The sequence below is a fragment of the Crocodylus siamensis genome, chromosome 4, assembly GCF_052110815.1.
Source record: "Crocodylus siamensis isolate JL-2025a chromosome 4, ASM5211081v1, whole genome shotgun sequence".
NCBI classification, from domain to species: Eukaryota; Metazoa; Chordata; order Crocodylia; family Crocodylidae; genus Crocodylus; species Crocodylus siamensis.
This window is the reverse complement of record NC_143398.1, coordinates 216,046,725-216,072,037: the sequence shown is the minus strand read 5'-3', so window position 1 is coordinate 216,072,037 and position 25,313 is coordinate 216,046,725. Positions and strand designations below refer to the sequence as shown.

The 25,313-nt window shown below is 40.5% G+C and overlaps 1 protein-coding gene across 6 annotated transcripts in view; it reads left to right on the top strand.

The window, feature by feature from the left end:
• Positions 1–25,313, top strand: part of GPD2 (glycerol-3-phosphate dehydrogenase 2) — a 288,808-nt gene that overhangs the window by 62,056 nt on the left and 201,439 nt on the right. For all 6 annotated transcript variants that reach the window (XR_016442086.1, XR_016442088.1, XR_016442087.1 and 3 more), the window contains one exon: positions 1,942–2,105. Coding sequence is in view for 3 of the 6 variants with exons in the window: in XM_090045692.1 (XP_089901818.1) it covers positions 1,942–2,105 (164 nt within the window). In the remaining 3 variants the exon portion in view is untranslated. The remainder of the gene's footprint in view (positions 1–1,941; positions 2,106–25,313) is intronic.

Sequence of the window (25,313 nt, the reverse complement as noted above, 5' to 3'; positions counted from 1 at the left end):
CAAGCAACTTTTAGAGCAGTGTTTTTCAACCTTTTTTTTCATTTGTGGAACCCTAAAAAATTTTGAATGTAGATACGGACCCTTTTGGAAATTTCAAATGGAGGTGCGGACTCCTTTGAATTGTAAGTGTGAGTATTTGCATACTTTTAATTAATTGTCATAGTCATCTTTTGTGGACCCCTAGACAGTCTGTGGAGTCCCAGGGGTCTGCAGACCACAGATTGAAAACCATTGTTTTAGAGAAACTAAGGCTGCTTGCAGTCATTAAAAAAAAGCAAACAACCCTCCCCAGACTTTACTGGAAGAAGCAGCAATTAGAGTCAATCAGCTATTAGATAAAAGCACCAAAAAACCCCACTAAATCACCCGATCTATACAGGCATTGGGCGAGCTGGGTCCAACTAATGTGCTGCCTCTTCAGGCCATAGTCTGGGCTTGGCACGGGAGTATGCAGAGTTTAAAGTGCTGGGTTTTTTGGGTTTTATTTTTTTTTAAATGTCTGCAAGAGTCTGAGGGATTTCCTTACCATTCACTCTGCCAGACTTCCATTGATGACAATAAGAACATTGTTTGATCAAGGAGTGTAGTTCCAGATCCTTAATTTGAACTAACTTATATGTTCTGTTATTATAACAAAGCTTTTGGGGTGCCTGCGATGTGTGGGGGCGCTGCTCTGATGCACTGTCATTACAGCATGTCAGAGCACAAACATTGCAGGTGCTTTCATTAGAGCAGCTCTCAGAACTGTTCTAATTAAAGCCCCCGCCCCCCCGTATGTGTAAAAACACCCTGTAAGCTGTTCATTTCTAGCAACGAGCATTCTTTTCATGCAAGACCTTTTTTAGTTTGTTTGGTTTTTTTTAGTAATGCTGAAGTTTTGATTCTGTAGCTAATACAGATTCAAATTTGAGAGAAATCATTATGGGGTATCATTAAAATGAGGTAAATCATATATAATGATGTTATATACTGACATGGCTATAATTGTTAGGGCTGTGTGACACTTCGGTCACTGATTTGATTTGGAGGCGATTCGGCCCAATTTGGTGGCCGAATCTTGTAATCCAAATTGAATCAGGAAACCCATTTAAACTCTCTGAATCAAATCGGAAGCCTCTGATTCACTTCAGAGAGATTTGATGATTCAGACATAGACGCAGCTTTATATGTTTTTGTTTTTGAGGTGGCTCGTGAATGCTGAGATGGTGGGGCAGATACAGCATCCCACAGGAGCGTGAGGGGTGCCCAGCACGCTCAGCGGCAGACCCAGAAGTGGACCAGAAGCACTTCCAGTCCATTTCTGGGTCCTCTGCAGAGCATGTGGAGGACTCCCCTGGCCCCTGGCTCAGTGACTGGTGCCTCCTGAGACTGGGGGGGGCACCCGCGGTCCCCCATGCACTTGGCAGTGGGCCTGGAAATAAACCGGAAGTACTTCTGGTCCACTTCCAGGTCTGCCACCAAGGATGTGGGACTCTTCATCTGCTCCTCCATCTCAGCATTCATGAGCCACACCTGGTACCCTGAGGTATGTAGAAAAAACATATAAAGCTGTGTCTGTGGCCGAATCGCTGATTCTCTGAATCAGAATTGAATCTTCAGATTCGGATTCAGCTGACACAAATCAAGACAGTGATCCAAATCAGCAAATTGAATCACTTTCCCCTGAAATGGGCCGAATCCAGATCCCACTTTGCATACCCCTAATAGTTATAGGCATGTTTGGAATGCATTTCCCAGCCATGCTTCTGCAAGCATTAAAATCTTTTCCCTTTTTTCTCTAGGAATTCTTGAGTTTGTTTTTAGATTGTAAACATCATGTATTTATGTAGAATAAGAAGAAATTCAATGGAACATGTTAATTGTATGCAGAAATCTATTTTAAATAAAACTTTTAATGATTTTAATTTTTTTCTGAATGGAATCTTCTCTTATTTTCTGCAGGTGGTGGCAGTTACCATATTACTGGGTGGGAATAAAACTCTATGACCTCGTAGCAGGAAGTCAGTGTCTGAAAAGCAGCTATGTCCTCAGCAAATCAAGAGCTTTGGAACTTTTTCCAATGTTACAGAAAGATAGGCTTGTAGGAGCTATTGTCTACTATGATGGTATGTTTCTTGTAATGATTTTTAAACACAATTTTGTATGGTTCTTGATGTTCTTACTCAGTTTCTAACTAGTTCTAAGTAGTAATATATGTTTTCATGTGTGCAAAAAAACAAAACAAAAAACAACAACCAACCCAAAAAACAAACAAACAAAAAACAAAACAAAAAACCTCCCCAAATAATTTCATACTAAGGAATGTGACTTAAAGGATCTACCTTCTATCCTGCATAATTTCTGTTGGCTAAATTTAATTGTGTGACTAAACCTGGTTCACTTGGCTTATGTGTTTAGCTGGTTTGATACTGGCCTCCTTAATACATTTGCTGTGTATAGATGAGAGAACTTGTTCTGCACTGTCAGCTGAAGCTAGTAGATGCAGCAACATACGTGAAAGTATTTTTCATGCTCTGGTGACTCTCTATGGGGAGTCTTGGTGACTTCTACAGGCACGTATAATTCTGTCACACTAGAACAGCTCCTTCTGTGCTGGATTGATGTAAAACAGTCTCTAAGCACATAGTATCCATGGTGCTTCTGTTGTTTTTTCCATAAGTATCACACTCCCCTGAAAGAACCTTCATAATAGAAATGTTTCCTAACTGGTTAATATCCTGAATATTAAGGCAGGCATCTGAACACTGTTTCAACAAGACCTAGTTATTCAGAAGTAATCAAAGGGTCAGATCCTTTCTTTAGAATATCCTTAGCAAAAATCTGTGATCTCAGCTTGACCACTCTTCGTAAAGTAGTGCACATCGAGGGGACATTGTTATGTTAATTATCTTAAATAGCTAACTATGGCATTTACATTTCTAAAAGAATAATTCAAAACTCATGGTTTAAGTTCCTGTTTGTGGTTCTTATGTTTGGGTTTGGTTTGGTTCAGTTCATTGATCACTTTCTTTTATGGCTCCTACCATCCTCTCTCATTTCAGTTGTTCACTCTATAGACAGAACTCTCATTGCAAATACAATTAAATAACACAAGCAGCTATCAGGCTTGGATAGTTTCCATTGGAAACCTCTATTTTAAAGGGTTATAAATCCATAAGAAAATCGCCTCTGGGCTGAAGCTTGATACAGATTTAATCTACCCAAAACTGTCCTGTGGAGTATATTCATGTACAAAACACTTAAACAAAATCAGTGACTGAGTTACAGATGGAGAAAATTAAGATTTCTGCACATCTGTGATACTTTAAAAAAATGAAATTTTGCAATTGAAAGTTCAAATGTACATCAATATAGGTTGTATGTAGGTGTTTTATATAAATACTTACTGTGTTCTTAAAAGAATGAGCAAAAGTGCTTAAACGTCTAAATGTTGTGGATATTGATCATTTACACTTGGAATAGATTTAACATTCAAATGATTACCAGAACAGTTTGTGGGTTTTTATTTCATTAAGTGTTCGCTGCTTATGGCATGTAAAGTATTTAGTGACTTGTCTGATTTCTAAAATGGAAAGGCCTACATTATTTATACTGGTAAGTTTTTTAGATGTGACTTGTCTCATTGATGTTGATTTGGTAGGATTAGCTTCATGCATATGTTCTCATCCATGTGAGTCAGAGTTGTATAGTTTAGAACAATGTGTGTGTGTGTGTACATGACCTCTTACTGCTATTACACAAGATATGATACCCTGCCCCCTGTCCCTGGCAAGGCCTGGGAAAGAAGAAAAACCCTGTAGCTATCTTACTTTGAATGTAAATAACATTTGGGGTAGCTAGACTCCAGTCCATTTGCATACATCTTCCCTTCCCTGTATTCTCACAAAAGCCTCAAGGACAAGCCATACCCGATATTATTGATTAGCCATTGCTGTAAGTTGCACTGTTCAGGAAGAACATTTACAAAGAATCTCTTTTTAGGGCATGGAGATAGCTGTATTATACCTGAATTGTAGTAGTTTGGTTCCAACCACAGGGATTGCTCCATGTAGTCATCTAGGCATAAGATCTTAATGGCCAAAATAATTATAGTGAGGTATGAATCTAAATAAAATTGTCTGATACTTTACTGGATAAAACTGGAAGCCCAACATATTTATTACCAACATATTATTTAAGGCAAATGAGTGACATTATTTACCTTGGAATCCACAAATAGCCAGGAAACCAAAAGTGCCTACCATGTAAGACAATCCTAGATAAGATGAACAAATGTACTCCACGTAGGTTGCAGAAACCACCTCTGCCAGGCTAGAACATATGCTCTTGACATTCAACATCCCCATGTGATCTTTGGGCTACTGACTATTTCAGTGTACAGGAGTCTAAAAATTCCCCATTTGATTAAACTAACCTTGAAGGATAGGGGTTCAGTTTGCAAGTCAGAGTCCAGATAACTTCAGCTGCTTTGGAGGTTTAGCTGCTGATACTGATAGAAACTCACCAAGTGAGGATGTTGCATGTATCCTTTCCTGATGCATTATTGCTGGTCATTGCATTGGAAACTAATTACTCTTTTAGAAGAGAAAACATTTTACAGTAAGAAAGATATAATTCCAAATGCATTTAGCTATAACATACTAAACTATATGTTCATAGAAACAGGTCTTCATGAGCTCTCCAATACACATGGAGCTTTAGAAATTTTCTGCATTGTTCTCTGTCTATCACCACATGAGCTAAGGAGCTTGTGATGCCAGAGATAACTTTCTCTGCCATGTGTTCATATAGCTATCCCATAGCAGCATTAGTCAGGCCTCTTGGCCATCATATGATAGCCATCTGAGGAATGCAGATGCCACAGCAAAACTTGCAAGTAAAGGCTCCTTAACACAAGCCTTTTTTTTTTTCATTTGAAGTTAAATAAGGAGCTCTGAAGTGAAATGAACAAGTACATCCTCCTAGAAACTCAAGACTTTTTTCTTGGAAATTTAAATTAGGTATGTTTCAAAATATTAGTTTGTTTCGTTAATCCAAGGGTGCCTTGAGTTTTGTTGAAACTTCTACCACTCTGAAAATCCTTTTGGGAGTGTCTTCAAACCATCCCTAGCTGTTTGAATGTATCTAGATTGATAGGTAATTACTTAAAAATGTTCAAATTAAAAACAAAAATGCTGAATACACAATCAAATGCAACATGGAAGTTCAAGGTTCGAGTTGAAGTGTAACATCTGGATCCAGGAGGGTGTCCACTTAGTGTATCCTGTTGTGTCAGCGTACTAAAGGACAGTCTTGACTGACTTTACTTGCTTGTATGAGACCCATAATGATGTGCCTTTATAGATTTTGTTATGTGATGATATACATTTGGACCATTTTGTATCTTTTTTTTCCTATTGGAAGTAAGGGTACTTTTACATAAAAGATTTCCTGTGACTTTCATGGCCAGCATGGCAGCCTGACCAACCATATGTGGAACAGTTATGTAAAAGCCACACATCCCTTTTAGACATGGAGGCATCCTGCTAAGAAGAAATACTATAAACACTTATTTGCCTTGAAAATTATGCTTTTAGTTGATTGATTGATTGATTTAAAAGCTGGAAATGTAGTTTCTTAGCTCTTAAATCTACCATCCTGAAATTTCTTCCTCCCAATATTTGACTAGAAAACAGGTTTCTCTTCCTTGTTAGAATAAATTTCATCAGAATTTAATAAAAACTTATTTGCACAGATATTCAAAGGGGAAAAATAAGGAGACACTTTTTAACCCAGTTGGAATGCATTGCATACAGGAAGGTGACTTTGGGAAGTACACAGTGGGAAAAATTAGCAAGCATGTAAATTAGATGTTCCCCTTGAGGAGGATGAAGTAGCAAATATCTACAGTCTCACAATCAGGAGAAATGTGAATCTGTTAAAAGGAGAGAAATTAATTTTTGTTTCTCTTCTTCACATTCTGGTATTAAGCTCTAGCAGAGCTAGTGAATGTATATCTCAAAAGGACCATTGGAAGCTATATATTGCCTAGGTACTTAATCACCTAGAAAATATTGAGGCAATATTTATTATGGACTTTGGCAAGTGAGTTCTGAAAACGATACTTAGTATAAGGAAGTTGTATAGCATTCTAGTCAGAAATCTTTTGAAGCTTGCAAATCAATTAATATATGTCATTCTGTTGTTTTATTATTAGATGTTTACCGTCAGGTGTTTTGACATGCAAACAAAATTTAAAATCATCTCTGCAAAAAGCTCAATAGGATAGTATGGCCCTGAAACAAAAGTGTATGCCATTTTCTTTAACATCAACTTCCATTAGTCAAATTTCTGCTTATACTTGAGGTTATTATATTTTAGTACAAATTCTGCTCTTTAGTTGCTTGTATCAAGCCTACTTGTTTCTGAGACAGCTGACCAGAATCAGGGAAGTTTAGGCCAGTTACACTCTCCTGTTTGAGAACTGAGTGGCAAGTGGAGAGAAAAGGATGACTAAGGGATATAATAGTAAATTACACTTTCTATCCTAGAAGAGTAGAAGGAATAGAGAGACTTGGAGCCACAATTCCTCAATGGGACTCCATCTGTTTAGGTGGCACAGTTTAAGCCACTTCATTCTTTGGGCATTGAGCAAAGCCTCATGCTGGTCTGTCAACAGTGTCCTGTGTATACCTCATGGGAGGAATAAGGCCTAAGTCCCTTCCAGTCAATAACTAAAGCTCACCCACCAGTGTATGTCTGCCTAAAATATAAGCATATTTTCAATACCATTAAAAAAAAAAAAATCTGTCTTTCCAGTGATTAGTATATTTTTATATGGCTGAAAGCAAATACATCTGTATTAAATATTCTTGATTTTTGATAGTAAGCATCATCACAGAAGTTCTTTCAAGGGCTTCGTTAAAGGCCTCAGTCCAACCAACATTAAAAAGAAACTTATCCATTTTATGTGGGCTAAAAAAGACCTTACCATCTATGTTTTTTTTCCTTTTTTAAGGAGTATTTTTTTTAAAGAATGTGTGTGTATACATATCTTTATCTATAAAACCCCCAAGGCTTACAATTGAAGTAATATTTTGGAAAATATGTTTCTGAAAGTTTCCTTGGTTGACTTACAGCAGGTGGTGACCCATGGTCTGTATGTGGGATAAAATTGAAGCCTGTGCAGCTCTGGAGTCTAGGGAGTGAATGCTTACCTCCCCACCTTCCTTGCTCATTACTTAATTTGGGAACTTTGGTCACACAAGTGGATGATAGAGAAAAATGGAGGGGGGCAGTCAACAGTGGTGTTCACTCCCTGGTTCCCAGACCAACATCAAAGCAGTAATTCTGGCAGCTGTGCTGATAAGTTGATGTCACATTGCAATTAGAAGCAAGTTGTCAGACCCTTTGAGAAGTCTTGTGGACTAGACCTGGCCCACTGAGCCAAAGGAGTTGAACAATCCTGATCTGTAGTAAGAGCTGATGTAAAAGTTATTAGAAACTTAACACAGCATCTCTTGGCTTAAAAAACTTCTGTGAGTTTAGTTCATTCCCCTTAAGCTGATCCTTCCTTGGGTAGCTACAGATATTCAGAAAGCCCAAGGCAGAATTTATACAAGTTATGCAGTTTTTAAGCAGCATAGTTTAGATCAGTAGTGAACAGAATGCACATTTGCCCTTTGGTGTGGGAGGACAAATCTTAAACTGGGTTCTGGCATTTTTAAACGAGTCTGTGTGTGCCAAACTTCTGCTACAGGTATAGATCAGTTTTGTGTGCCAACCTTCTGCTCTGTTACAGGTATATACTAGTTTCTGATCACTTATACTGGTAAAATATAATGTCTGTACCTGGCCTTTATGTCTCAACACCCACTAGTGCAAGGTATATAAAAGGAGAGTTGAATGGAGTTCTCATTTAACCACTCACGAGCTGAGTAATCGCCCAAAGAAAGTACAGCAGTACCACAACATCACAGCCAACCAGGTGGCTCATCAGCTTCTGCACAATGATAAAGCTGCAAACAGCCTGAAATATGGATTAGATGACAGAGTGATCTGGAGGAAAATCATTTTAACACTCCAGCTGCAGTGGATGAACTCAATGCTGGAATAAGTCACTTGAAGAATAGCAGAGCAGCTGGACTTGACAATATATACATGGAGCAGATTGAGCACTTTGGTCCTGTGAGCAAGTAATGGGTATTATGCTTTTTTAAAACTTGCTCATCAACCTTTAAAATACCTAAATTTTGGTGATAAGCCCATGTCATAGCTCTGTTAAAGCTGGGGATAGATGCCTCTGGCCCAGGGAACTTCAGGTCAGTGTCACTCCTGTGCCTTCTTTTTAAGTTTTATGGATGTCTTATTTTTCATTGCCTTTCACCTTATATTGAGAAACATCTAACACCAAAACAAGACAGATTCAGACCAGACAAGTCCTGCACTAGCCAAATACTAAACATAATCATCATATAGAGGATGGATTCAAGAAAGGGATGATAATGGGTCCCGTGTTTGACAAGCAGGTTTCAGTGGCTGTGTTATATACCGCTAACAGGCCTACAAAGTCTATGATATGATGCACAACTACCACTTAGTGCAGCTCATCCAATCTGTTTCGGAAAGTAGATGTTTTTATGTAGAACTGTGCAAGAAATAATGCTACTGGAGGTAATGAGAAACTGCCTCCCACAGGGCAGTGTGCTAGCACCGATCCTCTTTAACATTTATACCAATGCTCAACCCATACAGAGCAATATGAGGAACGTTATACAGTATAACCATATGAATCCTGCATGCTTGGGATCGAGCACCTGCTGGAAGTGTGAACATTCCAGATTTTTTAAACTGGAGCAGCGGCCAGTCCCAGGGGGAGGGAGTAGTGGTGGCTGGTCCCAGAGCAGTGGCTGCACGCGGAGCAGCGGCGCACAGTGGTGGATGGTGGCAACAACTGCTGTTTGCAAGCTTCCCCCTCTGCTGATCTGGGACTAGCCACCGCTACTCCTTGATGGAGTGTAGTTTTAAAAAGTGCCAGTTTTTCGATGATTCTGGATTTTTGATATCCAAATTTATGAGGTTATACTGTATATGCTGATGATATATGCATCATGTCACAAGAGAAGGACTTTGCCACTGTCAAGAACAGATTGACACTTGCAGTCTCTCGGATTACCATAATAAGAACCAGCTTTGTGCCAACTTAATCAAGATGCAGGTCACAGCCTTTCACCTACTCCATACAAAAGTCAAAAGGAAATTAAACATCACTAGGGATGGAATCCCTCTGACCCTCTGTACTTGGGGGTTACATTGGACTGAACACTTACCTTCAAAGCATATGTGGAGAAGACTAAAGGAAAAGTCAGCACCCACAACAACATACTTCAGAAGTGGGGAGCAAACCCAGCTGATTACAGACCACTGCTATTGTCTTGTGTTACTCAATTGCAGAGCATGCGTGTCCAGTCTAGGAATGATCAGTACATGCCAAGAAACCAGATCCAGTTCTAAACAACAGCTGTCACAAAATAACAGGATGGCTAAAGCCAATACCAAAGGATAGCTTATACTTACACACTGTCATTTGTACCGCCTGATATCAGAAGAAAGGTAGTGAACCAAAAATAAAGGTCACAACAAGATGGAAGACCCCAGGCATCTACTCTGTGGTCACACAGAAGTAACTCAGTGGCTGAAAGTGCAAAAGAGTTTTGTAACCAGTATTACACCCTTGGACATGATGGCCAACAGGACATGACTGACATTATGGAAGGAAAGATTATGCACAACTAGATGCCCTGAAATCGACCTGGAACCCGAGGAAGGCCTTCCCAGAGGGGCTGACACATAATGGTCAATATGGCAGTGCCTGAACCACCTGTGCAAGCAAAGTGAAAGATCAAAACCAAACATGATCAAATGCGACTACTCTAATGACACAAGTACATGTGAATGCAGTGAAAGGCAGGCCATGGATCGCTTGTTCGTTTGCTAACTCCTTAGTGAGACCTCTACAAAGGAGGACCGTGCTGCTGCGATGGAAAGAGCCATTGCTTGTGCATGGTTTGGTAAAAACATCTGGTTTATGACAAGGACACAAGAAGCAGCAGCAGCTTTGGTGAGGCCAGGACGAAATATTTTACCCTCATGAATGCTACTGGCTCCTGGGAGAGGGTCCCTTTCCTTTAAGGCATTGGTGTGTTAGCCATTGACTGAGGTGTGCTGATGCTCTTGGTGGCACTAGGAACTCAGTGGTTTTTGTATTGCCTCTTATCCGTGGCATGTTATAAAGTATTCTTGGGTTTCAGGTATTGTTCTTTGTAATAGTGGCTGAGAGCCTGAAGTGATTTGAGGTATTACTTTGGTTACTTATAGCCTACAAATGCATTGGATTGGACTCTAACTCAAAATGCTTTCAGTCCTATGTTGCTAGGAGGTGCAATGGCACCATCAATGCCCTGTTACTACAGTAGTGAGAAATTAGATTAAATTTTTATTTATTCAATTTTTATATGCTGTCCTCACAAACAAAGGCCCAGGTCCACTTACAGAAGACAGTGAAATAATGTATAAAACTAGTGAGCAAGGGAACAAAACAGGAGAAACAAAGCACCTTATAAAAAGTAGGAAAGTGTGTAAATAGCTTATAGAGTAACTGCCTGTTTCCCAAGAGTATCCCAGTTTAGGTTTGCCTGCTAACCACCAGCTCAGATAAGAAGCCCAGGCTTGGCCTTCGTGGGTCTCAAGAAGGAGGGAGTTCCAAAGCTGAGAAGCCTCCCATGTGTCTTTGCCAGCAGACTTAGCACATTGATGGCACTTACCAGGAGGTAGCTATTTTTGACTGACCTTAAGGATCATGATGGGGCATAAGGGAAAAAGCAGTCCTTTAGGTACATATGACCCAAACCATTTTGGGCCTTACAGATCAAAACCATCTCCTTGAATTATACCCAGAAAGCTATTGGAAGCAAGTGCAGACTTTGGAGCACTGGAGTACGTGCTTCTAGAGAACCACCCCAATCGAAAGGCATTCTGCACCTTCTGTGAGTTCCAAACTGTGATAGAGTGCATTGCAGTATTCTAGTCTTGAGGTTTCAAAGGATGATGGTGCCCAGATACAAATCTAAAAGAAAGGGTCACAGCTCTTGTTTAAGTGGTGATATAGAACTGGTGAAAGGGACTCTCCTAGCCACTACTCCCACCTGGAGATCCAGCGGGTAGCAGAGGATCCAGGAGCACCTGAAGGCTGTAAACCTGGTTAACACAGGAGGCTGAACCCCATGATGGGTGTTAAAATCCTCCTAGGTAATGCAGACTGCCCACCAGTCTTGTTTGGATTAAGGTTCAATTGGTTATCCCACTTTCAGTCCCCACCTGCAACCAAGCACTGGGAGAGGACAGATACTGAGGGGCTCAGGTCATACGAGAAAGAAAGGTAGTGCTGGCCGTCATCAGCATACTGGTGGCACCTTACTCGACCTTCTAACTCTCTCTCCAGTGTGGAGAAATCAGATGATCTGAGAACTGCATTTTCAAGGAGAGAGAAAGCTCATGATGCACTCCTGAGTCCTTTGAGGCTATGCTTAGACTAGAATAAAGTCATTAAAATGTACTTGCTAACTTTATTGTTTAGGCTAACAAGTTTCAAAACTCCAAGATGAAATCCTGTCCAGTCAGGAGTCAATGGTTTTGCCACAGTGTAGTCAGGACAAAGGTATTTTAACAGCGGTTGGTTTACATTGATCAATTAATATTCCTCTCTACACTAACTTTTTGATGAAAGGAATTTTTATCATTACTATTTATTTCAAGAAGCAAGAAAGGGGATGAACAGACACATTGGACTCTTCAATTTTATATAACTTTTTTACTAAAGCAGCAGAATAATGGCACATGACTTACAGAGAAAAATGGGCACCTTTAAAGAATTTAGCTTTAGATAATGTTGATCTCATTTAAAACTTAAAGTTTCACATTTGCTTTATTGGTGTTTTCTTTTTTCCCCTCTCTGTTTGCGCCCTTAGTAGCACCTACTGGTTGTACTGAGTAGTGCTTACCAGAAGTTTCCCCCAGGCTTGGCATGTTAATCCAGAGCACCAAAGAGAGCAGTGTTAACATGACTCACTATGTAGGTTATTTTCCCTCTTGATAAAACACCATTTATCCAGTTTACTCTTTTTTGCGTCTCTTAGGTATAGAGGGACCAGAATTCTTTTCCTTTTTCAGTAACTGCTTATCAAACTAGGGACTTGTCAAACAATCCATTATTCATGAATGTGTCCCATTCTGAAATGTTGTTGCTCTAGTCCTCTTAATTACATTTTAAAATTGTTTATACAGGCAAAAAATAGATGGTACATTATAAATGTTGGAAGTACCAGCAAAAGCAAATCACAGACTTTACCAGGGGCTATTCTTGCTCTGTCTCAGCATCAGGAAACTAAAGCATATGTTGGATGTTAGCCTGGGTGTACACAATGTGTCCTATTTATTCAAGGTTTCCTTTGAAGCCACAACTTACAAGTTTGTTTCTTAGGGGTACATGTCAGACTTCATTTAGCATTTATTGGTATTCGGATACTCCCGAATAGCAAAAAGGCAACATTTTGGGGGAAGAATGTGGCTGCTATCTGAGCAGTGATCTGTCAGTTTCATTTATGTAGCTTAAGGAAAATTGGAAAAGAGGCACTATGGAGAAGCTAAGGCTGACATCTCAAGATCATAGAGAGAATTATTTTAAAGCATTTTAATGGAAGAATTAATCTCCATTTAAATTGTATGTAATACATTATGATATGAGGTAGAAAAATATTAAACATCTAAAGCTAAAATCTAGCCATCCAGAGTATTACAATTTTATTTTTTATTAATAAAAGCTTTTCTGTGCTGACTAGATCCAAGTGTCAGAGTTCTTTTAAGGTGCTTTATTTCATATCTTTGTGTTACAAGTTTCTCTGTATTTTACATATTTTCCCTTCAAAGATGAATTTTGAAATCTAGAGAAACATTTTTATGGGTCCTTGAGTGAGTTATGAATGTTTAAATGGTATAGTCATGTTAATTCTTGTTTCTTACTGGAATATTTCTATATTTTTATTGCCCAGAGACAAAAATTAGACCTTTTCTCTTTTTGCTTTTACCCATACTATAAATTTTTGACACATCCAAATATATCAGATTTAGTAAAATTCATCTAATTTTGTAAGTTTCCTTTTTTGGTTGCATCCTGACTAAGTGTTGCTTATTTCATAATTCTCCATTTCTGTCATAATTTTTGTGGCTATTTCCCCCAAAGTACAGTAAAATTCTAATTTTTTTTACAAAAAAAAGTTGCTGAAAAAGAAGTAGAAAAAAGGTAGAATCTTTGGCCAAGGGCTCAGCTTTCCTTGTTTACTGTTAACCCTATGAGAAATCCTTCTTGATATATGAGGAGGGGGGAAAAAAATAAGAAATTTAGTGCAAAAAGGAGAGTGTTCATTATGCTGTCAAAAATGGAATAAATGCTCTTTGTTTTCTTCTAGGCTCCTATGGCTACTTTTCCTATTATTTGAATATGTGGTGAATTATGAAATGGCACAGCTTTATAATTCATATTTGACAAATTGATATTTTGAGCATATGCTTTTGAGAATATGAAAGTCTTTAATTGGGGCATTGGTCAAATGGAGACATAGACAATTGTATAACTTTAAATACCTATTACAAATGATTCTCTTCCCTAAAAATGAAAACTGTTTGACAATTTGTTACTGAAAGGATTTTGGACCGATGAAGTCCATTATTACACATGTATTGTAGAAGTTTTGACTTGAAAATTGAAGAGTACAGGCACAGGTTCTAATGAACAACTCCACAGGAAGTACAAGTAAGGCAAGGAAAAATTATAGATAATTGAAAGCAGCTAGAACATGCAGAATGTGTTTTGAGTGATCTATATGAAAAGGTGTAAGAGAAGCCTTAAAAAATGTTGCCAGCTGTGAGGAGGATTGTTGAAGGTATGCTGGGATGCCCCTAGTGGAATATGAAGGAAATGAAATGAAATGTGTTCACTTTGCTGCTGAAACCAAAAAAACCAAGAAACTTATTTTTTTAAGAGGGAATTTTTTTTTTTTAATACTGTGTTGTGTAAGCATTAGTGGGGAAGGGACAGGAAGCCTAAGCCTTTGTTGAGAATTGTGATGGTTTCTTAAATTACCAGAATCTGTAGGTTAGATATTTACTCATTGTGGCTTTCAGCACAAAATCCTCTGCATCATCTGGTATTTCATCCATCAAAGAATTTTTATTTTCAAAATGGATGAAATCAATATCTTAAAATGACTTGTGTCTTTAACCTAGTTTTTCCTCTGTCAAAGGGTACAACTATATAAGCATACCTACGGGAGTAATAGTTTGTTCATAACAAAAGGGACTGTGCATTCCATAGCACTTCTTTTGCTGGAGGCATCGTTCCCAAAAGCATGCAGATGATAACTGCATCTCCTGCTGTACCTGTAACAATTTAATTGTATAAGTCAGCCCAGTCAAGCATCCCCAGCTCATGACTGGGAGACATGAAATTCATTGTCATTATTGTCCCTGTCATTTTGGATCATTATATCCTGCTGCAGAATTTTCCTCACTTCAGTGCTTTTTTACCTCCAGGAACCAGGGATTATGGCTGAGGTTGGGGTGGGGGCAGGACTGTGAACTACATTTACCTCAGGGGAGCCACAGATTAAATTGGCTTTGCTCTCTGACTTGCTGGATTCATCTATTTGTACGCTGTGAGTTTAAGGTTGGAAATGATGAATATTCTAGTGAATTCTATGCTTTTATTTTTTTTTAAAATGTTCGTATCACCAAAGGATGATTTTTGTCTTTCTTAACAAGAAGCGAAAGGGGATTAATTCTATAGATCCCATGTTACTGAAAAGATTTAAGATTATTCTTGAGCGAAATGACATTATTTGCACATTATGCCACAAACATCTTAGTATTCCCCAGCGTGTCATGGCTTTTAGAGGAAAGACTCCATTGAAGCATGTAATTTTGTTGTAATTTATATGTGTGTATTTTATGTGAACTTAATGGTAGGTCATTAGTTAATATGTACATTGTTCCATACTGTAGATATGATAATATATATGGTTGAGGGAAAATCCATTATGTCTTTGCCCATCATGCTGTGCTTTCTGTATATGAACATTTAAAGCTATTGGGATATTTATTTGCTCTTTTAACAGGAATGAATAAAATGAAGACCAGCTACCTGCTTGCTTACTCTGCCAGCTGCCTTTGTAGGTTGATAAGACTGTAGTCTTGCAAAGATGCAGCACTTCAGAGTATGTAGGGGATTTCTCTACAGTGCAATATGCAGGATCGGGGTTTACAGTCTCCCATTTATAATAGGTGGAATGTGCCATTACCCTTTTAAATAATGTATTGGTATAATAAATATGTGGGTAATAGGCCAAATGTTGTGTTTTTGTTGGTTTTTCTTGTACCAAGTGGCTTGGGAAGGAGCAGTCTTATGAGAGTCTCAGCAACCCTGACTTCATTGCAAGCTGAGAGGGGCACATGATCATTTGCAAAATCAACCATTCTATCTCTGGTAATTTTTGTGCTGATGACTGTCCAGAACCTACAAGGTTGCTGGTGCGGTCAGAAGCAAGTGCTCTATAAATGCAATAAACAAAGGGATTTTGACTTCTCTGTACAGTTGATTATGGGTGCCCTCATTATTCACTGAGAAACTATTGTGTATCACTAGGGAGTGATGTGGTCACTTCTATCTCATGAAAAGTAATTTTACATCTACTTCATATATCTCTTAACATCATTTTGTCTCTTTTTTTTATACTCTTGGATGATAACTCTAGAGCTGGTTAGTTTAGACAAGGTCATATAGCAGGAAATCATTTCCATTTATATTCTATGAAGCGGGCAATAGTTCATAAACTATTGACTGATCTCCAGTTGGCTGAGACAGGTTTTGAAAAATAGCTTTTGACCACACAATTACTCTGTCTCAAATTTCAGATATGAGCTTGGGTGCTGAGTCAGTCAGGCCTTATTGTACAGATACGTAACAACTTTTATTGACATCATCTTGTTTCTTTCTGACTTTGCAGCAAGGCCACAACAGACCTTCAGTGACATTTTTAATGATATTTTAGCACAGTTCATAGTGACTGGCAGTGACAGTGTTTGGTTGCATTTTAACACTGTGCTTTTCTTTGTACTGACACGGTAATAAGATTTTGGCAATTTGAAGGCTGATACAAAAGAAGGGGGGAACAAGATAAACCATTTAAAAAAATAAACCTTAAATTCTTCAGCTTGGCATGCCTTCCTTTCACTACAAATCAAGGAATTTATTGTGGCAAAGCTCTCCAGTATTATGGAGTCCTCACAACTGGAAATGCATGTTGATAGTACTTGTTCCAGATTTCTACCGTAACACGTGTAGACCCTTTTGCCAGGATACAGTGACACATTTCTAGTATTTCTGTTTAGCAATAAACCTGATTAGAGATGGAAAATACTTTTAGGATTCATCAGAATTTTGTGGTCATCCTTGCTGTGTTTTTGTTGATTACTTTGCTTAAAATACAGCATGAATTGAACAACTGGCTAAACTTTGTTTCTGAATTTTTATAGCAATGTGGTTTTTTTTATTTGAATTCTTTAGCCACATGAGCAATTTTCTTGGTTCCATCTTCCTTAATTCCTTTAATCTTTCCTTTATATGAGAATAGACTCAGCTGCCTTAAATACCTTAAGCTTTCCTAATAACTTACAGTGGATATTTAAAATAATAAATTATCCTAGGTGGCCTTTTGTCATTCTCTCTCCAGAGAAATATTTATTAGGGTTAGTGATGACTCTAGTATTTATTGGTGAATAGATGGTAGATCTTAATTAACTGTTGGGTAATGAAGGCAAAATTCACTTGCCAATAGTCCTAATGAGCAGTAGTGTTGAAGCACCCAGGTGGAGGTTGCTGAGTAGTGGGAGAAACTAAAGGACTTCTCTTAGTCTAGAATAGGGCTAAGAAAGAAAGCAGCAGGAGTATATTTAAATTTGAAGTAGTCATTCAGTAGCTATTTTAAATGGCTTGAGATTTGTATTAAACTTCTGCATCTGACTCATACAAAGATTAATCTGCCAAAATATCTGGGTCTGAGAACAGAATGGGTTTAAACTGAGGAATCTTTTTCTAGGATGGTGACTGACGCTGTATATTTCTTTACCTGATTTTGGAGCTCTGAGTAATACTTTCAATTGTAAAAGCACACCTTTTATCCTTGCACTTATATCCCTGACATCTGGTCCATATTTCACTAGAACTGATTTGTGTATCACTTTCCTAACAGATGTAGAATCCACTCAGATCCTTAATATCCCTAAAAATTGTTCTTTCTGTAGCATGAAAGATTTGATGTAACTGTTATAAAGATCTGATGTAATGATAAAGCAGGTCTCAGAAACCCCATTAATTGTTTTGTTTTTGCTTTGTCTTTTTTCAGTACAGTTGTATGCAGTAGAGGGTTAGGTCAGAATTTGAGCCACTAACCATATGTCTCATTGACCTGGTGTTGATGTTTAATGCTGAATTCATTTCACATACCTCTGCATGGAATAGAATTGACTAATCTGCTTTCTTATGAAGTTTGGAACCATTTGAATCCACTTAATTTGATTCTTAATTATTGAACTTGAGGAGCAATTTCAGTATCCTTTTCAAATTGCTTTTAATGCTGTGAATAAATTTGCAAGTGTGATATTAATACATGTAAAAATAGGAAGCAATAGGCCTGATTTGACTAGTGACAAGATAATGCAGAATTTCTAATTATGAGCTGTGAACTTCTAGTATGATAAGATTTCAGATCTTGATCTGTGTAGATCAACCCAGAAAAGCTTTTCAGGTACCTCAAATGCATAACTGTTTTCTTTGTAACGGTTCAGTACATCCACACAGTAATGCCCTTGAAAATACTCTTTTGCCATTTCCACATGCAGTACATTTTGATTTTCTATCAATACATCTTAGGACTGTCAGAATATCTAGTTTAATTTGATTAGTCATAGGCTTTTGAGTAATTTCCCTATTGAAGGTGTCATATGTGATAGAGCTGGCTGAATTCAGGTGGCTCTCCTAGCACTCAGGGAGGAGGGGTGGGAGGGCGGAAAGGGGAACACTGTAAATCTCAGAGCTTCATTTACATTCAGATTGAAGGCCAATTCTCAAGTGTTTCAACTGATTGTTGCAACCTAAACTTGAAAAAGGACTTGGCATGGCTGTTACCTGTGGCCACGAGGCATTGTAAATGCATTGGAACATTTGAGTTTTGCAGTGCTTTTAATTCCAAAAGTAGCAATGTCAAATCTCCTGTGTTGTAACATAGGTTCTCATATGTCAAACTGTATCAATCATTACTTTACAGCCTCTGAAAATAGGCAATGTTTGATGCTCCTTGTAAGGTGAAGTCCATACTCCTAATGACATGTCTGTATTTGAAGTTTGTTGTATATTGACTGAAGGAAGAAGAGACCTATCTTGACTTCTGCAATGACCAGCTTATACACTAAAGCAGGAAATTTTTATCACTAGACTTACTAACTTCCAAGATGAAATTTTCTTTCCCTTTCATCTTGAGGGGTGGGGGAGAGGGCCTTGTCTTAGGATCAAGTATTAGACCGCTCCATCTGGGAGTAGTGATAATTGCCCATCTCAACCATTCAGGAAGCCTGGCTGGGGCAGGGACATTACTGGCTTGCAGTTTCCTCCTTCCTGCATCTGCTCGCTGCTTGGCTCCCCTCCCCCATATCTCCCTTGCTAGCAGGAAGCTGGGCAGGGAAGGAAGAATCTGCATGCAGCTCCCCACACAACTAATCCCCACTGCTCCCAGCTCTAGAGCTTCAACTCTCAGGTGACACAGCCATAGGTGAAGCTACAGAGCTGCTCGTGACCCATGCTGCTGCCACTGTCCCTAGCTGAGTTGGGCTTCTTGCATTGCTGCTGCTTGAAGTGTTGGGCAGGGCCAGCTCTGGGTTGCCTTGCCTTGCTGGGTCAGCTCAAAAAAGCAGAAGGTGGGGGCAGGTAAAGAAGCAAGTGTTGGGGGGAAGGCAGCCAGGCAACAGGGGGAAGGTAGGTGGTGAGAGAGCAGTCACAAGGGGCAGGGGTCGGGTTGCCTCCTCCCAATGCTGGATGCCTCCCTGCTGCTGCTTTCCCCCAGTACAGCAGTGAAAGAGGCAAACTTAAGATGACCCTCTAGGCTAGCCTAGGGACAAAAGTTACACATAGACTGGTTTAAACATGTAACAGAAAAGAAGTTCAGTGCACATAAAGCAGTTTCAAAATAGCTGAAACTGGTTTAAGACAAACCTGGTTGAATGTAATATCAGACTTAACTGATTTAGGTCAAACCAGTTTATGAAACTTCTGTCCCAGACCCCTTCCTGGTTCAAGTTAAATCACAGTCCCCCAGCATCCCAGCATGCTTTTCATCCTTGGGCTGGGTCGTACTGTCTGCTCCAGAGAGCAGGGCTGGCCCTACCCCTCTGCTCCCTAGCTGGAGCAGTGAGGGCTGGCTCACTGACCTCACTGGATGGCTCACTGGCACCCCCAGGCAAACTCTGGCTGAGGTCTGGGGCTGCGGAGGGGGGTTAAACTCCCCTCCCTCCGCCTAGTAGAGTTGTCTTCCCCTGCTTGCTTATTGCTGGCTGCGACTGTGGACTACAAATCCCAGAGGCACCTGGAAGCAGGGAAAGGAAGTGATGAGCAACCTGCTGCTGTGAGTATGGACTGCAAATCCTAGAGACCTCAGCAGGAAGAGGAAGCAAACACACAGTCCATGCTGGCTACATGCCAGAGAGCTGTGCTCTAGCACCCTCTGGCTGGCTTCTGGCTTGAACCACTGCAGGCATGTGGCTACATTTCCTGAATCAAAAGTGGGTGTTTATTCATTTGCTTATTGGTTCAATCTTTGCAGCTTAGACTAGTCTGCAAAGACTGAATCAATTCAGCTTCGGGCTTTTTGACTGTCTGTACCTAGCCCTAATAATTAGATTCTAGACGTGGAGAATGATAACAGATTTTTAATTTTCCATGTCTGGAATCTAATTATTGGAAGGTTATCTAAAATTCAATATTGTATTGGATTTGGATGGATAAATGTGGTATTCAGACCTAAACATCACAATTGCAATATCATTGTTTAGTTATTATGTGTATTTGAGGCAGTTATAGTCTTTGTGACTTCCCTAAAGGATTCAAGTTGGCAAACAGTAGTTTTTGAGATCAAGGGCATATGTTCCACAACAAAACATTTTTTTTTAGGATAAAACTAGAGTTATAAAACACAAATCCTCAAGCTAACTGGAGAGTCCTGGATGAGAAATTTTTGTGTAGGGTCTCTATTAGTGTGGAGTAATCAAAGAAAGTAGTCTTCCTCTGTCGGCCACAACTCTCATCATGGTGCATAGACATCATCTGATGCAAGGACTAACCAGGATTCTTAGATTCACAATGTGGTTGTTGTTTAGTAAATGCCTTGTAATGGCAGATATTTTTCATAGTCTAATGCATCACTGGCAGTTGTCAAGTAGGATTCCATTCACTGGTACAAAACCAATGAGAAAATCTAAAAAAAAAAAAAAAGGGTTTCCTAATATTTATCTTTTGTACTCCACCTCAAATCCACCCTGACTTTCAGTTGCTTATGTGCCTCAGTATCTGAAACTTTCCATTCAGACCTATCCTGATGGCAAAGTTTTGGCAAACATTTCAGAAATATTCATCTAAAATAGTGTAATGTGGGACTGCCTTCTCTCTTATGCCCCATCCTGTTCCCTAAGTTCAGCTGAAAGCAGCCCCTTGTAACCATCAATGCCAACTCCTCTGGGTAAAAGGGCATGAGAGGTTGTTGTCATCAATTTGTTCCTAAGCTCTGAAAGTCTCTTCCACCTAAGGCCCTCCAGACCCCGAGCCTGGACATCTTGTGGAAGTGTTGTAAGACCTTCCTATTTAAATGGGCAGGTGTCCAGCAAACAAAGCTAGGCTGGGATATTGTTTGGGAGGGGGGTTCTGTTTTATGTTGATACTAGCCAATTGCCCATCAAGGATGATGGGGGTGGGGAGCTGGCTGAGACGGATCCCCAGCTCCCCACCCCACATCTGGGCCCATTCCCTCTTCCCTCCTGCTGCTTGGGGTCTGGGCCTGTTCCCCCCCCTCCCCACTGCAGTGTCGGGGGCAAAGGAGGAGTGGGCCAAGGCCGGGGCCAATTCAGGGGAGGAGTGGCCCGGGGGGTGGGGGGAGGAGAAGCTGGGCTGCTGTGGCAGGAGGTGAGTAGATCCATGTTATCTGCAGGGAGGAGGGCTGACCTTGCCCTCTCCTTCTGCTCTGTTGCTCCCGCTCCAACCCCTGTGTCCCCACCATCATAGTGGTGGGCTGCTTTCTGTCGGAACACTTCTTTGCACTCTGATTTGGCTGTCTGTCAGCCAATCAGATTGCAAATAAAGTGTGACAGACAGACAGACTTAGGCTTTTAAAATATTAGAATGATTCTAGTTACCTTTTACATTGTTCTGTTCTCTTGTTTCTTCTCCTGTTTTATAAGTTATTCTGTTCCACCACTACAAGGTGCCCTGAGCATTTATCAGGAAGGGTGTCATATAAAGCAAATGAATGAATGAATATATCTTTGTAAGCCTCCCATTTCTGATTTAAATAAAACACTCTCCAGTGGTACAAGGTGTGGAGCCAAAGTTATCCTTACATGAAGTATCTTTTAAATTGGCTGTGGAAATTAGCCTGGGGAGGGAAGGTGGACAGAGAATGTACCTAAAAGTAGCTTTTCCTTACATTTGACATGCACTTTATTTCCCTGGGGACCTTTGTATCCCTCCAAGCACTCTGGAAGAAGGCAAAACCCTCTTTTTCTGTCTGTCTGTCTGTCTGTCTGAGTATTAGGGCTGTGCAAAACGGCAGCATAGTTTCATAGTTTCCAGGGTCGGAAGGGACCTGAACAGATCATCTAGTCCGACCCCCTGCCATGGCAGGAAAGAGTACTGGGGTCAAACGACCCCAGCAAGGTGTTCATCTAACCTCCTCTTAAAACCCCCCAGGGTAGGAGCCTGCACCACATCCCTTGGAAGTTGGTTCCAGACCCTAGCTGCCCTGACTGTGAAGTAGCCCCTCCTGATGTCTAACCTAAACCTACCCTCTGCCAGCTTGTGACCATTATTCCTGGTCACTCCTGGCGGTGCTCAGGGGAACAGTGACTCCCCCAATGCCTGCTGATCCCCCCCCGACTAGTTTATAACAGGCCACAAGATCCCCCGCAGCCTTCTCTTGTGGAGGCTGAACAGGTTCAGGTCCCATAGCCTCTCCTCATAGGGCCTGCCCTGCTGTCCCCTGATCGTGTGAGCGGCCCTCCTCTGGACCCTCTCGATGTTGTCCACATCCCTCTTGAAGTGCGGCGCCCAGAACTGGACGCAGTACTCCAACTGCGGCCTGACCAGTGCCGCATAGAGGGGGAGGATCACCTCTTTTGACCTGCTTGAAATTCATCTGTGGATGCATGACAAGGTACAGTTGGCCTTTTTGTTTCAATTTCAGATTTGCTATTTCAAAGGGACAATGTTACATTTTGATGTTCTGAAGCACTGTTTCGTCTTGTTTAGCTTAAACTGTTTCGCTGTTTCGATGCTGTTCATATGTGTTTTGGCATTTTGCCCATAAGCTATAATGGGGATTCACGAAAAAACCTAAAACTTTGTCATCTCTTGCCTGATATGGATGAAAACAGCAGGGCTGCTATCCCCACCTGAGGCCAGGAAGCCTGCCAGCTTTCAAGGAGTTAAGTGCAGGGGTTTCTGGGAAGCTGTACTTTGTCATGGAGTAGGGTCCCTAGAGATGGCCCTGATACCCCAGGGCCCTGTGACTGTGCCTGCAGGCACCTTCTCTTCTTGCCTGCCACCATGTTATGTTGGAAAAGATAACAGATAGGGAGGCTGCCCCCAAGCTTCAGCTCAGTCATGGTCTTAATGGACCCCACTAAACCCTGTAGGTTTTTGGACCCCTTGCTGAGACCCGCTCTAAGTAGATGCTTCAAGGTGCACAGCAACAGGAGGAATGGACTCACCTGAGCCACTTGCCTCTACAACCCCTACCTCAACCTCTTCCCAAGTGCCTTCTGGGGAAGGAGACCTGGCCTTAAGGCTGGGGCGGGCAATTATTTTGGGTGGAGGGCCACTTACTGAGTTTTGGCAAGCCATGGAGGGCCACATGATAGGCAGCCAGGAGCAGATAAATATTAATTTTCTAAATTGTTTAGGGACCCTGCGGGCTGGATAGAATGGCTTGGTGGGCCGCATTTTGCCCACCCCGCTGTAGGGGAAACCTGAGGGATGTGGACCACAAACTCAAATGATTCACCCTCCTTCCCCAGAATTTCCCTAGCTGTGGCACTCAGATCTAGCTCCAGCTTCAGCTCTTCCTCTGGCACTGGAAGGCTCAGGCTGGGAATTGAAATTGGGGTGAAGGAGAGTGTAATGCTGGTGTTGCTTGTTGTTGTCATGGTGGTGGTGTTCAGGATTGTTGTTATTATGGCAGGTGTTATTGGAAGAGATGCAGACACTGCTCCTATCTCCTTGGTGTCACTAGCAGCAGAAACGGCATGGCTGCTAGTTGTTGGAAAGAGGCTGTGTCTACAGTGGGGGAAAGGGGAGGTACTTAGAGCTCCCCCTCTGCCCCCTCTTCGTTTCTGGCCAGAAGAGCGGCCACATGTCTTTCCAGCATACTTCATGTTTGGTGTGCTGGAAAATCTGTATGTTTCTGTAATGTAATGTATGTATTTATATAATATATAAATATATGTTCTGTAATATATGTTGTGCTTTCCTGTCAGGGAAAACAGATTTATTTTATATGGAGAAAGAATTACAGAGAATAACAAAAACAAAAAGAGGATTTTTGGGGAGGAGTAAATTGAAGGAAATGGATTGGGAAAGGGTACTAGGGTATTTCAGAAAGGATTGGATCCCACTTGCTAGGAACAGACTAGCAAGTAGGAAGTGAGAGCTTTCCTGATCCTGTTGGAGGGCACAGCTCAGTAACAAAGGCACAGCTGACAAAGCTCATTTCAAACAATGCTTTTACGCTCCTTCTATGTCCTCCCCCAGAACACTGGGATTGGAAGGCACCTCAGGGAAGAATCACAGTCACTGGCCAGCTACAGATGTCAGTATCAGAGCAGTCCCTCCTCCCTCTTTCCCCTCCATCTCCTTAGTTCCTCTTTTCCTGCAAATCTGACTTCAAAACTCTTTGAAATTTTAAAAACTTTTTGAGTGCCCCCGTTTTTTTTCAAAGCCTCGCATTTCATTTTGGTTTTGATGTTTCGAGCACAAAACACGTCGAAACACCTTCAAAACAAAGCATCCGTCGAAATTTTCCACAGCCCTACTTTGCATTGTTTTCCTGTACCAATCACAATGTATGGGCAGAGCATTCCTTCAACCTTTGAAAGCATGCCTTTGCTGCTCTTAGTGAACAGGCGGATTTTGATTTGTAGGAGGATTTAGTGGCAACCTTTCTGCTATAGCAAATGTTCTTATTTTTGCTTCTCCAAATCTGGTTGGTTTTACCCAAAGAATTATTCTGTTCCATTTAAAAAGCAGTTTACTCATTAGCCTTGTTCTTTGAAAAAGGAGTAGAGTTAAAGGGGGTAGTGATGTGGGTACTTTACTGCAGTTCTGAAATACCCTGTAGCAATATATTAATGTGACGTTCTGCTCCAATCAAATTCTTTAAGAGTGAAAAAACAAAGAGCTTGTGCTACTGTTAGCTGATCAGGTTTTCTTTCCAGGATTTTAAATAAAGGTCAGAATAAAATCAGCAGATATCAGAACAAGTGGAAGACATTGTTACTGACTTCTTGCTGAAACCTTCTTTCCTATCCCTTAGTCTGCAAACAAACTGCAGTTAAATCTGTCCTCCAACAAACTTCTACATTCTTTGGTCTTTGGCCACTGCTGTACTGGCTGCAATTCATGGCAGGTGAAAACATAATTACGTGCATGTTGTGCTTGCTTCATGGGGCGATTCATTTTCTAGAAATGGCGCATGCTCTTCAAAGATGAACGGAATCTGGAGAAAATATAGCAGTTGCTAAGGAAATGAAAAGAGAGTTTTTGCAAACTACAGAAATGCCCACCACCGATAAAGTGGCATTACTATTGGTTTCAAAATGCTTTGGTATCAATTTAAATATTTGAGTAGGATTTTCTAAAGCACTTAGTTTGGTGTACCTGCTCCCATTGAAGCCCCCGGGAAAGTTTCCAC